The sequence below is a fragment of the Mustelus asterias genome, chromosome 13 (genome assembly GCF_964213995.1).
Source record: "Mustelus asterias chromosome 13, sMusAst1.hap1.1, whole genome shotgun sequence".
Lineage (NCBI taxonomy): Eukaryota > Metazoa > Chordata > Chondrichthyes > Carcharhiniformes > Triakidae > Mustelus > Mustelus asterias.
Window position 1 is genome coordinate 10,717,550 of NC_135813.1, and position 16,205 is coordinate 10,733,754.

Sequence of the window (16,205 nt, forward strand, 5' to 3'; positions counted from 1 at the left end):
AAAGAGTTTAAAGAGAGTTTGAGAGAGTTTGGGAGAGTTTCAGAGGGATGGAGGCAGTCTGAGAGAGTTTGAGAGAGTTTGAACATAGGAATTAGGAGAGAGAGTTGGCAATTCAGCCCTTCGAGCCCACTCCGCCATTCAGAGAGGTTGAGAGAGTTTCAGAGAGCTTGAGAAAGGTTGAGAGAGTTTCAGAGAGGTGGAGAGGTTTGAGAGAAAGAGTTTCAAGTGAGTTTGGGTGAGTTTGGGAGAGTTTCAGGAGAGTTTGGGTGAGTTTGGGAGAGTTTAGGAGAGTTTGAGCGAGTTTCAAAGAGGTGGAGACAGTTTGAGAGAAAGAGTTTGGGAGAGTTTCAGAGAGGTGGAGAGAATTTGAGAGAGAGAGAGTTTGAACATGAGAATTAGGAGCGAGAGTCGGCAATTCAGCCCTTCCAGCCCACTCCGCCATTCTATATGATCGCGGCTGATCTCCATCTCATCGTAACTCCACTTCCCTGCCTTTTCCCGATAACCCTTTATCCTACTTTTGATCAAATATTTATCTATCTCTTTCTTGAATCCATTGATTGATTCTGCATCCACTGCCCTCTCGGGCAGTGGGTTCCATGGATTCATTCTCTGAGAGGAGTAGCTTGTCTTTATCTCTTACTTCAACCCTCTTATTTTACAACAATGACTTCTTGTCCTAGACTGTTCTAAAAGGGGCAACATTTGGCTAACATTTACTTTATCAATCCCGCTGAGTACTTTATATACCTCATTCAAATCCCCCCTCATTCCTCTGTACTCCAATAAGTACAAGCCCAAGCTACTCAACCGCTCCTCATACGACAGCCGCTTCAAACCTGGACACTGGACATTAATTTAAAAACTCAAAAAGAAATTATGTTGAATTAGAGAGTTCAAGCTTTCGGGAGAGAGGTGAATAAAGACATTAGTTGGGATTTTTCTGCCCTGCTGTAGAGATGTGGAGAGAATTTGAGAGAGTTTGATAGTTTGACAGAGTTTAGGAGAGCTTGGAGGAGAGTTTGGAGGAGAGCTTGGAGGAGAGTTTGGAGGAGAGTTTGAGGGGGCTTGGAGAGCTTAGAAAGTTTGAGGAGAGTTTGATAGTGTTTTGGAGAGAGTTTTGGCAAGTTTGAGGACGTTTGACAGTGTTTGATAGAGTTTAGAAGAGGTTGAGGAGAGTTTAAGAGAGTTTTGGAGTTTGGTAAAGAGTTTAGAAAAGTTTGAAGAGAGTTTAAGAGAGTTTGAGGAGAGTTTAAGAGAGATGGGGTGAGTTTGAGAGAGAGAATTTGATTGTTTTGGAGAGATTGACAGAGTTTGAAAGAGTTTGGAGATTTTGAGAGAGCTTGAGAGGGGTTTTAGAGAGGTTTGAAGAGAGTTTGAGGGCATTTTGGAGAATTTGAGAAAGTTACGTAGAGTTTTGGAGAGTTTGAAGAGAATTTGAGGAGAGTTTGAGGGAGTTTGATGGAGTTTGAGTGAGTTGTGAGGGGAGTTTGAGAAAGTTTTGTGGAGTTTGGGGGAATTTGAGGGAGTTTGGATAGTTTGAGACAGTTTGGGAGAGTTTGAGAGAGTTTCAGAGGTTGAAAGAGTTTCAGAGAGGTTGAGAAAGTTTGAGAGAGATGGAGACAGTTTGAGAGAAAGAGTTTCAAGAGAGTTTGGGAGAGCTTGAGAGAGTTTGATAGAGTTTCAGAGAGTTTAAGAGAGGTTGAGAAAGTTTCAGAGGTTTCAGAGAGGTGAAGACAGTTTGAGAGAAAAAGTTTCAGGAGTGTTTGGGGGAGTTTGAAAAAGTTTCAGAGAGGTTGAGAGAGTTTCAGAGAGGTTGAGGGAGTTTGAGAGAAAAAGTTTCAGGAGTGTTTGGGAGAGTTTGGGTGAGTTTGGGAGAGTTTGGGAGAGTTTGGGCGGGTTTGGGAGAGTTTGAATGAGTTTCAGAGAGGTGGACACAATTTAAGAGAAAGAGTTTAAAGAGAGTTTGGGAGAGTTTCAGAGGGATGGAGGCAGTCTGAGAGAGTTTGAGAGAGTTTGAACATAGGAATTAGGAGAGAGAGTTGGCAATTCAGCCCTTCGAGCCCACTCCGCCATTCAGAGAGGTTGAGAGAGTTTCAGAGAGCTTGAGAAAGGTTGAGAGAGTTTTAGAGAGGTGGAGAGGTTTGAGAGAAAGAGTTTCAAGTGAGTTTGGGTGAGTTTGGGAGAGTTTCAGGAGAGTTTGGGTGAGTTTGGGAGAGTTTAGGAGAGTTTGAGCGAGTTTCAAAGAGGTGGAGACAGTTTGAGAGAAAGAGTTTGGGAGAGTTTCAGAGAGGTGGAGAGAATTTGAGAGAGAGAGAGTTTGAACATGAGAATTAGGAGCGAGAGTCGGCAATTCAGCCCTTCCAGCCCACTCCGCCATTCTATATGATCGCGGCTGATCTCCATCTCATCGTAACTCCACTTCCCTGCCTTTTCCCGATAACCCTTTATCCTACTTTTGATCAAATATTTATCTATCTCTTTCTTGAATCCATTGATTGATTCTGCATCCACTGCCCTCTCGGGCAGTGGGTTCCATGGATTCATTCTCTGAGAGGAGTAGCTTGTCTTTATCTCTTACTTCAACCCTCTTATTTTACAACAATGACTTCTTGTCCTAGACTGTTCTAAAAGGGGCAACATTTGGCTAACATTTACTTTATCAATCCCGCTGAGTACTTTATATACCTCATTCAAATCCCCCCTCATTCCTCTGTACTCCAATAAGTACAAGCCCAAGCTACTCAACCGCTCCTCATACGACAGCCGCTTCAAACCTGGACACTGGACATTAATTTAAAAACTCAAAAAGAAATTATGTTGAATTAGAGAGTTCAAGCTTTCGGGAGAGAGGTGAATAAAGACATTAGTTGGGATTTTTCTGCCCTGCTGTAGAGATGTGGAGAGAATTTGAGAGAGTTTGATAGTTTGACAGAGTTTAGGAGAGCTTGGAGGAGAGTTTGGAGGAGAGCTTGGAGGAGAGTTTGGAGGAGAGTTTGAGGGGGCTTGGAGAGCTTAGAAAGTTTGAGGAGAGTTTGATAGTGTTTTGGAGAGAGTTTTGGCAAGTTTGAGGACGTTTGACAGTGTTTGATAGAGTTTAGAAGAGGTTGAGGAGAGTTTAAGAGAGTTTTGGAGTTTGGTAAAGAGTTTAGAAAAGTTTGAAGAGAGTTTAAGAGAGTTTGAGGAGAGTTTAAGAGAGATGGGGTGAGTTTGAGAGAGAGAATTTGATTGTTTTGGAGAGATTGACAGAGTTTGAAAGAGTTTGGAGATTTTGAGAGAGCTTGAGAGGGGTTTTAGAGAGGTTTGAAGAGAGTTTGAGGGCATTTTGGAGAATTTGAGAAAGTTCCGTAGAGTTTTGGAGAGTTTGAAGAGAATTTGAGGAGAGTTTGAGGGAGTTTGATGGAGTTTGAGTGAGTTGTGAGGGGAGTTTGAGAAAGTTTTGTGGAGTTTGGGGGAATTTGAGGGAGTTTGGATAGTTTGAGACAGTTTGGGAGAGTTTGAGAGTGTTTGAGGGACTTTGAGAGTGTTTGGGAGAGTATGATAGAATTTGAGGGAGTTAGGAGAACTTGAGAGAGTTTGGACAGTTTGAGAGTGTTTGAGGGAGTTAGGAGAGCTTGAGAGTTTGGACGGTTTGAGGGAGCTTGAGAGTGTTTGATAGAATTCAGAGAGTTCGAGGGAATTTGAGGGAGTTGAGTTTGAGGGAGTTTGAGCGAATTTGAGAAAGCTTGATATTGTTTGAGGGAGTTTGATAGCGTTTGGGAGTATTTGAGGGAGTTTTGGAGTATTTCATAGAAGCCTACAGTGCAGAAAGAGGCCATTTGGCCCATCGATTCTGCACCAACCACAATCCCACCCAGGCCCTACCCTCATATCCCTACGTATTTACCCGCTAATCCCTCTTACATCCGCATCTCAGGAGTCTAAGGGGCAATTTTTAGCATGGCCAATCAACCTAACCCGCACATCTTTGGACTGTGGGAGGAACCCGGAGCACCCGGAGGAAACCCACGCAGACACGAGGAGAATGTGCTAACTCCACACAGTGACCCAAGCTGGGAATCGAACCCAGGTCCCTGGAGCTGTGAAGCAGCAGTGCTAACCACTACCGTGCCGCCCCTGAGGGAGTTTGATATTGTTCGGAGAGTTTGAGGGAGTTTGATAGAGTTTGGGGAATCTGAGGGAGTTTGATATTGATAAGAGTTTGATGGAGTTTGATGGAGTTTGATAGAGTTTGGGGAATTTGAGGGAGTTTGATATTGATAGAGTTTTGAAGAAAGTTTGAAGGAGTTTGATAGAGTTTGGGGGAATTTGAAGTTATTTGAGGGAATGTGAAAGAGTTTGAGGGAGTTTGATAGAGTTTGGGGAATTTGACGGGGTTTGAGAGAGTTTGAATGGGTTTGAGGGAGTTTGATATTGATAGAGTTTTGAAGAAAGTTTGGGAGAGTTTGAGGGAATGTGAGAGAGTTTGATAGAGTTTGGGGAATTTGAATGGGTTTGAGGGAGCTTGATATTGGTGGAGTTTGAGAGAATTTTGAAGAAAGTTTGAGGGAATGTGAGAGAGTTTGAAGGAGTTTGATATTGATGGAGTCTGAGAGTTTTGAAGAAAGTTCGATGCAGTTTGCCGGAAGTGGGAGCAGCGGCGCGTTGGCCGCCGGGAGTGAGGTCAGCGGGAAAGCGGCCTATCCGCCGGAGCGGCGCCGAGATCTCGCGAGAGGCCCACGCGGCCTTTGCGGGGACGCAGCTTCCGCTTCCGCTTTCCCAGCATGCTCTCTCTGAGGGACGGCAATGGCGGAGTATGGCAGCATCCTCACCCCGGCGGCGCTCGGCCTGAGCGCCGGACACTCGCCCGTACCCAAAGTGGAAGCTTTCGCCGACGCGCTGCAGCGGGCGCGGCAGGTAAAGGAGAAACCCCCCCGCTCCCTCCTCCCCCGGGCGGCCCGGCCCTTTCCCGGGCTTCCCTCTCCGAGCGGGAGTGGAGGTGGCGGCTGGAGGAGAAGCCTGTGGTGGCGGGCCGGAGCCGCCTCCATTTGCAGCCCCCCTCCCCCCCACTGCCTCACAGGGAGAGAGGGGGACAAGACACCCCGGGACTCAGGGACAGCTGATTCCCCTGTCCCTCCAGAAAAAGAAACCCCACTTGGGCGTCAGGCTTTACTCCTTCACAATTCCCCCAAATCAGCTCCCTGAGCCCTGCCACACTCCCCAGCCCTGCCATCTCCCACATCAGGCCATTCACTCCACTGCACAGTTTTTCAAAGTTTATTAGTGTCACAAGTAGGTTTGCATTAACACTGCAATGAAGTTACTGTGAAAATCCCCTAGTCTCCACATTCTGGCGCCTGTTCGGGTACACTGAGGAAGAATTTAGCATGACCAATGCACCCTAACCAGCACGTCTTTCGGACTGAGAGGGGAAACCAGAGCACCTGGAGGAAACCCACGCAGACACGGGGAGAACGTGCAGACTCTGCACAGACAGTGACCCAAGCTGGGAACCGAACCCGGGTCCCCGACACTGAGGCAACAGTGCTAACCACTGAGACACCGCACTGCTGCAGCAGGTTTCAATAGAGTTTGAAACTTCAGGTGGGGTTTTCTGACCATAGCCTGCACTGCTGACAATGTTACAGGTGTCCTCATCACCTCCAGCAACCTGTATCTGTGTTGTGAAAATGCAGACAGCTGCGATCACTTTTGCTGTGGTCATACCTGGGATCAGAGCATTGTTTTCCATTTTGGTGAACTTGACCTTTGAATCTGCGGCCACAGTCGCTGTGCACTGTTTATACATTGTGCCACCTCCTTAAAATTTGTCTTGCGTTTCGATCTGGTTATCACTGATTTCAATGAAGAGAGTTCCCTGATCAGAATAAAGTAGGGGGAAGAAAGTTTGTTCGGTTATTACGCTCAGTCTTATGTAAGGGAGCAAAAGTTTGTGTGCCATTCGTAGTAACTCTACTGAGCTTTTGACATTGGTACAAGACAAATTTAGGACCGATGTTCTTCACATTTCATGATCAGCATTTAGGATGGGATAATGTACATGCATGCTTTGCAGTTATTGGATGCACTTGGGCATTTTGAAGGGAGGAACTGAGTTTTCTGGATATTTGGAGGCCTGGGTCAACAATAAGATCATTAAATAAATGGAGTCTGTCTTGATGTAAAAGTTAAGTGCATATCACTTAAGATTGGCATCTCCTATCTTAATGAGTAGGATTACACTTGTGGCGAGTCTTCAGTTTTGAAATGACATGTTACATGAGTGAGCTGTGTTTTAATTTCTTAATATGTTGGTTTGATCTTGTAGTAAACTAGTTACTGTAGTGAGCCAACAAGTACCATCCCTTGAAATCCAGCAATAGGCAAATTTCTAAATCTGTGCATAATAGCTATAGACTGTATTCTCATGTTTTAAGACATCAAAGATGGACAGGTAGACCACTTGTCCCCTCATTCATGTGTTGGCTGAAAAATAATTATTCCACTTGCAAGCTCGTATTCCACAGTCCTGCACTTTGCGGCACCTGTTTCATATCCAAATATTTTTTAAATGCAAGGAAGGTTTCTGCTTTTGCCATCCTCTCTGCCAATGAGTTCCAGACCCTCGCCACTTTCTGGGTGAAGAAATTTATCCTCTGCTCCCAACTGATCCTTCTACCAATTGCTTTAATATCTCTGCACCCTGCTTATTGACTGATAGGGAACATAAGTCTTCCTATCTACTCTGTCCAGACACACACTGTTTTATGCACCTTGATTAAATCTCCCCTCAGCCTCTTCTGTTGCAAAGAAAGCAATCCCAGCCTAACCAGGGAGATTAAACAGTTTGGGCTTGTTACTCGCTGGAGTTCAGAAGGATGAGAGGGGATCTGACCGAGGTATATAAAATTTTAAAAGGGATTGATAAAGTAAATGTAGATCAAATGTTTCCTCTTATGAGGCAATCTCGAATAAGAGGTCACAGGTGTAGGTTGAGAGGTGACAGATTTAAAACTGAGATGAGGAGGAACTACTTCTCGCAGAGGGTGGTGAATTTGTGGAACTCGCTGCCCCAGAGCGCGGTGGAGTCTGAATTGTTTCAAGAAGGAGATAGATATATTTCTTTAAAAAAAGGATAAGGGGATATGGGGAACGGGTGGATTTGAGACCAGGGAGAGATCAGCCATGATCTGATTGAATGGTGGGGCAGGCTCGAAGGACTGAATTTGCTGCCTCCTGCTCCTAATTCCTATGTTCCAGTCTGTCTTCGGCTAAAATTCTCCATTCCTGACAGCAGAATTACCAGTTGCTTGGCTGAAAGACTAATCACAAAAAGAGTTCTCCAAACTGTTAAAGCAATGGAAACCTTTACTGGTTCCCCATCTGGAACCCCTGGCTGAACTTGTAGAAGAAACTTCAGACACCAAGAGAAAGGCAATGCCGTTGTATTAGTTTTGTAACAGCAGCCACAAAATTGTCAAATAGAGAACACTACAGAAATCTGTAAAACGGACAGAAATCTAAGGGATACCCTATCAGTCTCCCATTGTGGTCGTCTTGGAGATGAGGGGCCAGTTTGAAAGCCTAATGCCTCAACAAAGTTATGGTTTATTATATCAACCCTCTTCCACCCCATATTCGACAATCAATTAATTAATTATTCCATGTGGATGTCATGTGTCAGTGCTGACTGTATCACAGTGACCATTGCTGGTTAAGTAAATCTGTGCCGCTTTATTTGGCTCCCATCATTCTTTTGTGCACTTAATTAAGAGCACACGCTTGGATGTGATCGCACGGCTGCAGTTTTGTTTCAGTAAAATATGTTGCTTGAATCTCTTGTTACTTGTCTTGAAAGATAACTCATTTTAGGCAGTGAAATTGAAGGTGATGTCTATTCCCGTGGGTTCATATAAGTGCCCTTGATTCAATTGGGACTAGACCCTAGCTTTGAGCCTTTTTTTTATGCTTGTACAATCGTCACCTATTCGCCAACAAAAAATTATGATTTAGCGCCTCAAAAATTCAAACCTCCAGGATTATGGTGTCACCACGATGCCATTGGCCCTCTCTTGCAACATTTGCGATGAAGTTACAGTGAAAGTCCCCTAGCCGCCACAGTCGTCCGGCGCCTGTTCGGGTACACTGAGGGAGAATTTAGCATGGCCAATGCACCTAACCAGCACGCCTTTCGGACTGTGGGAGGAAACCGGAGCACCCAGAGGGAAACCCACGCAGACACGGGGAGAACGTGCAAACTCCACACAGACAGTGACCCCAAGCCGGGAATCAAACCCGAGTCCCTGGCGCTGCGAGGCAGCAGTGCTAACAAGAATCATTGTAAGCTGTATACAAAATGCATTTTTCAAATCAACTTGACTGCACGGGTCTGAAATTGCGTTGTAAGAATTTGTCACCTGCCCTTTAGGGTGTTCTCTGCTGCCATGTAATTGTTCCCTGCTATCTATTCTGTTGAGAACTGATATGAAATGTATTGCTTCCCCGGCATCTAGTATTGATACTTGATTTAATGTTGCAGTGCTTAGGCCGCAGTATATGGAACAGGCAAGTCATCAGTCACTACAGCAAAGGATGATTGAACGAAACCCAAAAGCATTACCCCGCTCTACCAAATACATATTTTGAAGTAATCAAATGCTATATTATCCTCGGGCTCAAGGGAAGGTTATAATCAAATTTAAATATGTCAAATGCCATCTGACCAGCCTGCATCCTGATGTGAATCATTGCCTTTTAATCACCATCAAAATATCCATTTTTAGGTTTTTTTGCTGTTTTATGTATGCTTTGCATATGCATTGTATCATTACAGTCCGTGCAAGGTGTCTAATTAGAGAGTCATTTGCTTTTCTTGGGGGATGTATGAAAAGTGATGACTGAGTTGTTGGTTTTGCACGCTTGGTGTTTCACAATGCACTAATGTCCTTGTGAGTAGTCGGATGCTCTTAATCTATGCTTGATTGGGGATTGGTCCGGTTTGGCTTGCTAGTGTGTAATGGAACGGCTTTGTGGATTACAGCTGGACTTGGCAGAGTCCTTGAACAGTGTAGTTTTATCTTTGCTTCATTAACCAAAATAATATTTTAAGTGAAGCAGTTTTGAGTTTGTTTGTGTTGCTGTAGCACTTGTTTTATTGTGTTTTCAATATTGCCGCTAAAGCTTAATCAGCAAATGGATATTACATAGAGGAGTGATACTGTTTCTTTATCAATTAATTTAAATTTTATATACTACTGGGCGGGGTCTACATGTTCTTGTAGTTTGGTATGGTATTGTGCATTTCAAAACTCTCTAAGGATCAAATCTTGAACAGAAGAATGAGGAGCAAGAGTAGGAAATCCAGCCCCTCGAGCCTGCTGCGCGCCATTCAATATGGTCATGGCTGATTTCATCTCCACTTTCCTGCCCACTCCCCTTAACCCTTAGAATCATAGAATCCCTACAATGCAGAAGGAGGTCACTGGACCCATCAAGTCTGCACAATCCCATCCAGGCCCTATCCCCATAACTCCATGCATTTACCCTAGCCAGTCCCCCTGACACCTTGGGGCAATTTAGCATGGCCAATCAACCTAACCCACATATCTTTCGGACTGCGGGAGGAAACCGGAGCATCGGAGGAAACCCACGCAGACATGGGGAGAACGTGCAAATTCTACACAGTGACCCAAGCCGGGAATTGAACCTGGGTCCCTGGTGCTGTGAGGCAGCAGTACTAACCACTGTGCTACCATCAACCCATCTCTCGAGTAATTAAAAACCTATCTATCTCCTCAATATTGTCTCCATATTCTTTGACCATGAAGTGTGCAACAGTGAAAATTTTCCCCTCCTGCGTTCTTTATATTAAAAATAGTCTTGAAGATACTGCAGCTTGTGGGTCATTTTCAGTGGTACTCGTTTTGGTGCCTTGAATGTGGGAATAAAATTGGGTTTGTAGATCGTTGGAGAGACAACTTCTCAGGTCATTCAGAATAGGGAAAGTTGTTTTTCTCTGTTCACAGCATAAGGAATAGCAGGATAGTCAACGTGTCTCTTGAACCTCTTCATCATTCAGTTAGATCAAATCTGATCTTCAGCCTCTGCTCCAATATCCCATATCTCATGATTCAACCTAAACCTGTCAGTCTCAGGTTTGAATGTACTCAGAGACTGTGCACCCACAGCTCTTTGAGATGGAGAATTCCTCCTTTGGGTGCAGAAATTTCTCCTCGTCTCAATCCTAAATGATCGATTCCTTATCCTGACACTATGACCCCCTAGTTTTAGACTTTCAACCAGGAAACCAGCCTTTCAGCATCCACACCGTCAAATCCTCCAATAATAACCGCTTACTCTTCTAAACACGAGAATCTTGGCCCATTCCACACAATCTGACCTCATATTTAAACAATGTTTGCTTAAAAGGAACCCATATGTTAAGCAACTACTGTACATGTTTAAATAAAGGTTACATTCTTTTAATGTAATCACTTTGACCTTGTATGTAACTGCTGCAGCATAATTCTTTTTAAAAATTTGTTTTTAGTAACTATATTGACATTTTTTCTATGTGGACTCTACAGTCTGATACAAATATTATCATACAATTAATAATTTTGGTGTAATAGTCAGGCGTGGCCAGCATTTTGCTTCCACACTTTCTACTCCATATCAGTGCAGCTAGAATTTCTTCCACTGTAAAACTTTAAAGTATTGGGTGAATATCTTTTGTGGCACAGTGGTTAGCACTGATGCCTCACAGAGAAAGGGACCTGGGTTCAATTCCTGGCTTGGGTCACAATCGGTGCGGAGTCTGCACGATCTCCCTGTTTCTGCTCCGGTTTACTCCCACAGTCCAGGAGATGTGCTGGTTAGGTGCATTGGCCATGCTAAATTCTCCCTCAATGTACACAAGCAGGCGCTGGAGTGAGTCGACTAGGGGATTTTCACAGTAACTTCATTGCAGTGTTAATGTAAGCCTACTTGTGATAATTTTTAAAATATCTTCCACATTTCCTGATGGTGCTGACACTAGATTGGATATAGTTTCATTGCTGAGAATTCTGCCGGTTTTTATCCAAGTTATCAAAGTTTGGATGTGGGTGGAAACAGTGAGTGTTGATTGGCCATGGCACTCTTGGATGTGTTGCTGCTGTGTCCGATTCTATCCATATATGGTGGCCACGTGCGCAGATTTTGCAGTGAGCAATTGCAGGACCCCCTTAATTATTGTTCTTCAGCAATAGACACACCTAAGGTGGTGCCTTAGCTGATCCAACGTTGACCAGACCTGGAACATTTCTAATATCATTGAATTGGAACAGATTCTTCTAAGTTACAAATCAGATCCTCAACCACTGGGCTTTGCAGTTATTCTCTCTTGTATTTAACAGTAGCAAACAGATAAGTGCATCAGAGTGGCTTGGGTGCTTATCCCTTTGCATTTTCCAGTGCTGGGTTATTCCTTCCTCGGACTTCACTAATGTAATTAACGGATCCTGAGATTTGGAGACTGGCCACCACACAAACCAGAACAGTTTATTGTGCTAATGCGATGGGGAGGCTCGAGTCATGAGACGGTTATCATTATTCACAAACTGTGCAGGGTTTAAAAAAAATTCTCTCTTTGCCCTGAATTGTCTCCAGACAATTAAGTTCTCGAGAGGGATTTATTTGACTTTGACAGATTTTATTCATTCATTTTCAAGTACTTCAGCAGATATGTTATGGTGCTACTATGGAGGATTCCAACTCTGTACTTTACCTGGGGTGGAGCAGAGGGAGATGAGGAAGCATTTGTGTATACTGGCAGCACAGTGGTTCGCACTGCTGCCTCACAGAGTCAGGGTCCCAGGTTCAATTCCGGCCTCGGGTCACTGTCTGTGTGGAGTTTGCACTTTCTCTCTGTGTCTGCGTGGGTTTCCTCCGGGTGCTCCGGTTTCCTCCCACAGTGTGAAGATGTGCAGGTTAGGTGCATTGGCCATGCTCAATTGACCCTAGTGTCAGGAGGATTAGCAGGGTAAATGCATGGGGTTACGGGAGTAGGGCTTGGGTGGGATTGTGGTTGGTAGAGACTCGATGGGCTAAATGGCCTCCTTCTGTAGGGATTCTATGAATCTATACTCTGCTGATGGCATACCTGTAGAATGTCTTGCATGATTACTTAACAGAATTTTGTGTGATAGAAAATTATTCAGACTAAACTATTCTGCCATACTGGTGATTTACTGGCAGGCTGTATATTAATGATAGCTGGAATGATGGATGTGATTGGAGCAGTGATTTATCCAGCGTACCTTCAGCTAAATGTATGCTGGTATCTGAAGGCCAGGCTGGTTGTAGATGTATTCGCATAGGAAGGCTTGCCTGTACTGAGTGCGTGTGTGTGTATGAATCAGACACTGGCTGAGATTTTCTTGTCGTTGAGTACTGCATGAGTCAAATGATTTCAGACAGAACATTGGCAAACAGGATACTTACAAAATAATTCTGTCCCTTTTTAATCTGCAGTAACCTAAATGATGGTAGTTTTCTAAACTCTCTTGCTTGGGTGTGGTTCTAGTATAATGTTCCCGCAACTGTGTCCCACCTTAATGCAACAGCAGACATGACCATTTTTCTTTACTGGGTCTTGAGGCAACGGTGAATGATTTTGTGTTGATGTGTGTGTTGCTGGCGCTGCCTACGTTTGTTGCCTATTTACTAATTGTCCTTGGGCTGAGTGGTTTGCTCAGCCAATAGAGAGGGCAGCTAAGAGTCACCGCACTGTTGTGGGTCTGGAGTCACACGTAGGCCTGACTGGGTAAGGATGGCAGAGTAGTTTTCTTAAAAGACATTACTGAACCACATGGGTTTTTACAATTGATAGTTATAGTCATGGTCAGCATTACTGAGTCTAGCTTTATATTCCACATCTTACTGATTTGCATTTAAATTTCACCAGCTGCAGTGGTGGGGTTTGAACCTGTGTCCCCAGAGCATTAGCCTTGGTCTCTGGATAACTAGTCCAGTGACATTACCACAATGCCACTGTCTCCCTGTGGTCAGCTCTGTACTGCTTAAATATTTTGCATAGGATTCTTGTCCTCGGTGAGAACAGCTCAAAAATGAGGCAGACGTGCAGCATCGTCCTGAGAATAAGTCAAATCTCATTCATGTGAATGACAATATAAAACCTTTTGGACAAGGATTCAGAATCCAGTTCACTTGACAAGCTAAAGAATTGCTGCTCTTGGACACACGTTCTATAGTAAGGGGATAATTAGCTCCAATATTTTCTTTCTACTTACCGGATCAAGACAGAATAAATCTACCTCGTGACCTTCCTAGAATATTGCAAGCGGTAGATATAAGAGTGATCAGGGCCATAATCTCCTTTGGGATTCAGATGATAGCTGCAAATAGTTTGTGTATTTAATGATTCAATTCCAAACTCCTTTAGGTGGTTACAGCCTAAAATGGGTGTATGTGCCTTGTATAAATTGTATATACTGATATTTCCCGATAACTATTTTTATGTAAAAGGTTTGCATTGCAATCTCAGCTCATTTTGGTGTGGATATCGTTTTGTATTATCTGGTATATCTTGACTCGTGCCTAGGTAAATGTCTTGTTACTTGTTGAAACAAAAATAATTTAAAGCTTCACCACATTAGCTGTGCAATATGTGTTATGATGCATGTTTGCCTAATGCCTTGGTGTATTTATCTAATAAGTGAAATTAGTTTAGATATCCTATGTTAGGAGTGGGTGGGAACTGTGTATCCATTGTATTTCATTATATGCAGTTGGAGGGTGTTCATTGGGATTTCACTTGAGCACACAGAGATTCTTATTGAAGCTGTGCATAGTCGAGTTAGGAGATGTATGTTTGTAATGCTTCACTCTGTAAATAAATGTGAGACCGAGTAAAGGTTGGTTTTCGCACTATCCTTCAACTGTCTGAGCGGAATAGAACAGGTGCAGCCAGAGCTCCACATCTCTCTTGCTTCAAGGTGACACAGTGGTTAGACTGTTGCCTCACAGCGCCAGGGACCTGGGCTCGATTCCGGCTTGGGTCACTGTCTGTGTGGAGTTTGCACATTCTCCCCGTGTCTGCAAGGATTTCCTCCCACACTCCAAAGATGTGTGGATTAGATGGATTAGCTATGCTGAATTGCCCCCTTAGTGTCAGGGGGACTAGCTAGGGTAAATGTATAGGGTTACGGGGATAGGGCCTGGGTGGGATTGTGGTCGGTGCAGACTCAATGGGACGAATGGCCTCCTTCTGCACTGTAGGATTCTATGATTCATACTGGTCTGTGCTGGAATTGTATATGGACTTAGATCACTGATCCAGGAGTAAAAACTGTTATCTTCTGGGGCCGCACAGCCTATGAATGCTTCTGTCAAGTGTTCTGTTGAGTACTTCTTGGACAAGTTACTGGAGGTTCCGGTGGAACTGTGTCCTCCCAGGAAGTCATCACCTCCGATAGAGGAGGAGGAGTGTAAAAGCTTTCCAAATGGATGTTAGTATGTATTATGACAAATCACAGAAGGCCATTAATAGTTATAAGGCTGTAATCTGATCTCTGTTCTGGTTATGGCTGTTACCCTGAAGAGTTTTGCTCTCATTGTTTATGACTCTCTTTCTAACATTTTTTTACTGTTTGCTGCCTTGTTTCTATTTTTAGGTGATTTTTCTCTCAGTGCAGGGCATTCTAGTGCTGTGGGATCAAATGTTTTCCTTTTTTGCTTTCAGCTGCATGCATGAGCCCACTTCCTAGTCATGTACCAAGGGGCCGGATTGCTTTAACACACTCCCAGCTTCAAGCCAAGAGGACTAGCCTTTTCCTCCATTCAAGTGACCTTGAAATTAAGGTGTAATGGAATCATTGGAAATGAGTAGCCTTTCCCAAATCTTCACATTAGAATTTAGCTTGAGTGTAAGTTAGTTTGGATCAGCCGGACAAAGGTTTATAGTAATGTGTGAATGTCTTGTACAGGATATAGTTATCGCGGCCCTGTCTTCAATCTCTCTCTCAGTTTCAGCTTTCTTTTAGCGAGACTGATTAAAATTAGTTAACATTGCATGCTATTTCCTCACTGAGGCTTAATTAAAGATTCTTGTCTGCCTGCCTGTGGTCAGGAGGACTGGGGCATTGAAGGTGAAATTATAGCTTAATCCTCACGCTGTCCTTCAGTTGCTATTTTCGCATTAGTACTTTATTCAGTAGTCATACATATTCAGTTGAATGGTGTTTGTAATACTCAGTGAAGGTCCTCAAGGTGTCCATTTTTAAAATATCGGACAACAGCTTGCTGGAGAACTGCCAAGTTAAATCTCTACTCTGGCAATTTATTAGGGGAGCTTTCTTCAGCTGATGAGCTCACACTGACTGAAGAAAAGTATCCATCCTGGATTGTACGTTGATCCTGTGTATGTCAGTGAAGAATTCCTGGACATTGGTCATCAGGAATAGACCCAAGATCAGGAATGGTGATGAGCCCGGTTAGTTTAATGGCAAATGACTGGAAGCAGGAATTTGGTGGATTTCTGTGTTTTGCGTGTGGGAATGTTTCTGAACTTGTGTCATTTCTGGATGGTGCACTTTTGATCATCGGGATTATTGGCTTTCCCCCCATTTGAGTTTTCTGCTTGATAGTAATGAAAATATCACACATTTGTAATAACTTGCAGTTTAAAGAGGAAATTGCTCCACTTTCATTGCTGTACAGAAGTGTCAAACACTAGTGTGCCTTCACACATTTGCACCGGCAGCCCTTCTCTACGCAATAGTTTATTTTTTCATAAACCACCACTTCCTTCTACATGCACTTGGCAGATCAGTCTACCTTTGTGGGAAATTGTTTATTGAAATGAACTTCAATATTCCTTTCAATGTCTTGAAATTTTCAAAATTGGTCCAGAGAAACATTTTTCACTTTGGTTCCATCTCCAGGAGGCCAAGATAGAAATTGTGGCATGAGGGTTGAGAGAGGCATAAGAACATAAGAAATAGGAGCAGGAGTAGGCCATCTAGCCCCTCGAGCCTGCCCCGCCATTCAATAAGATCATGGCTGATCTGACAGTGGTTTAGTTCCACTTACCCACCCGCTCCCCATAACCCTTAATTCCCTTATTGATCAGAAATCTATCTACCTGTGACTTAAACATATTTAACGAGGTAGCCTCCACTGCTTCAATGGGCCGAGAATTCCAGAGATTCACTACCCTCTGAGAG

The 16,205-nt window shown here is 43.7% G+C and overlaps 1 protein-coding gene across 9 annotated transcripts in view; it reads left to right on the plus strand.

Moving 5' to 3' along the window:
* Positions 1-4,751: 4,751 nt before the first annotated feature.
* The window catches only part of fubp3 (far upstream element (FUSE) binding protein 3), a 126,724-nt gene continuing 115,270 nt past the window's right edge, over positions 4,752-16,205 (plus strand). For 8 of the 9 annotated variants that reach the window (XM_078226354.1, XM_078226356.1, XM_078226357.1 and 5 more), the window contains exon 1: positions 4,761-4,896. In XM_078226354.1, coding sequence (XP_078082480.1) covers positions 4,786-4,896 — 111 coding nt within the window. In that variant the 5' untranslated portion in view covers positions 4,761-4,785. Of the gene's footprint in view, positions 4,897-16,205 lie in introns of all 9 variants that reach the window. The other variant, XM_078226362.1, reaches the window with a different exon arrangement.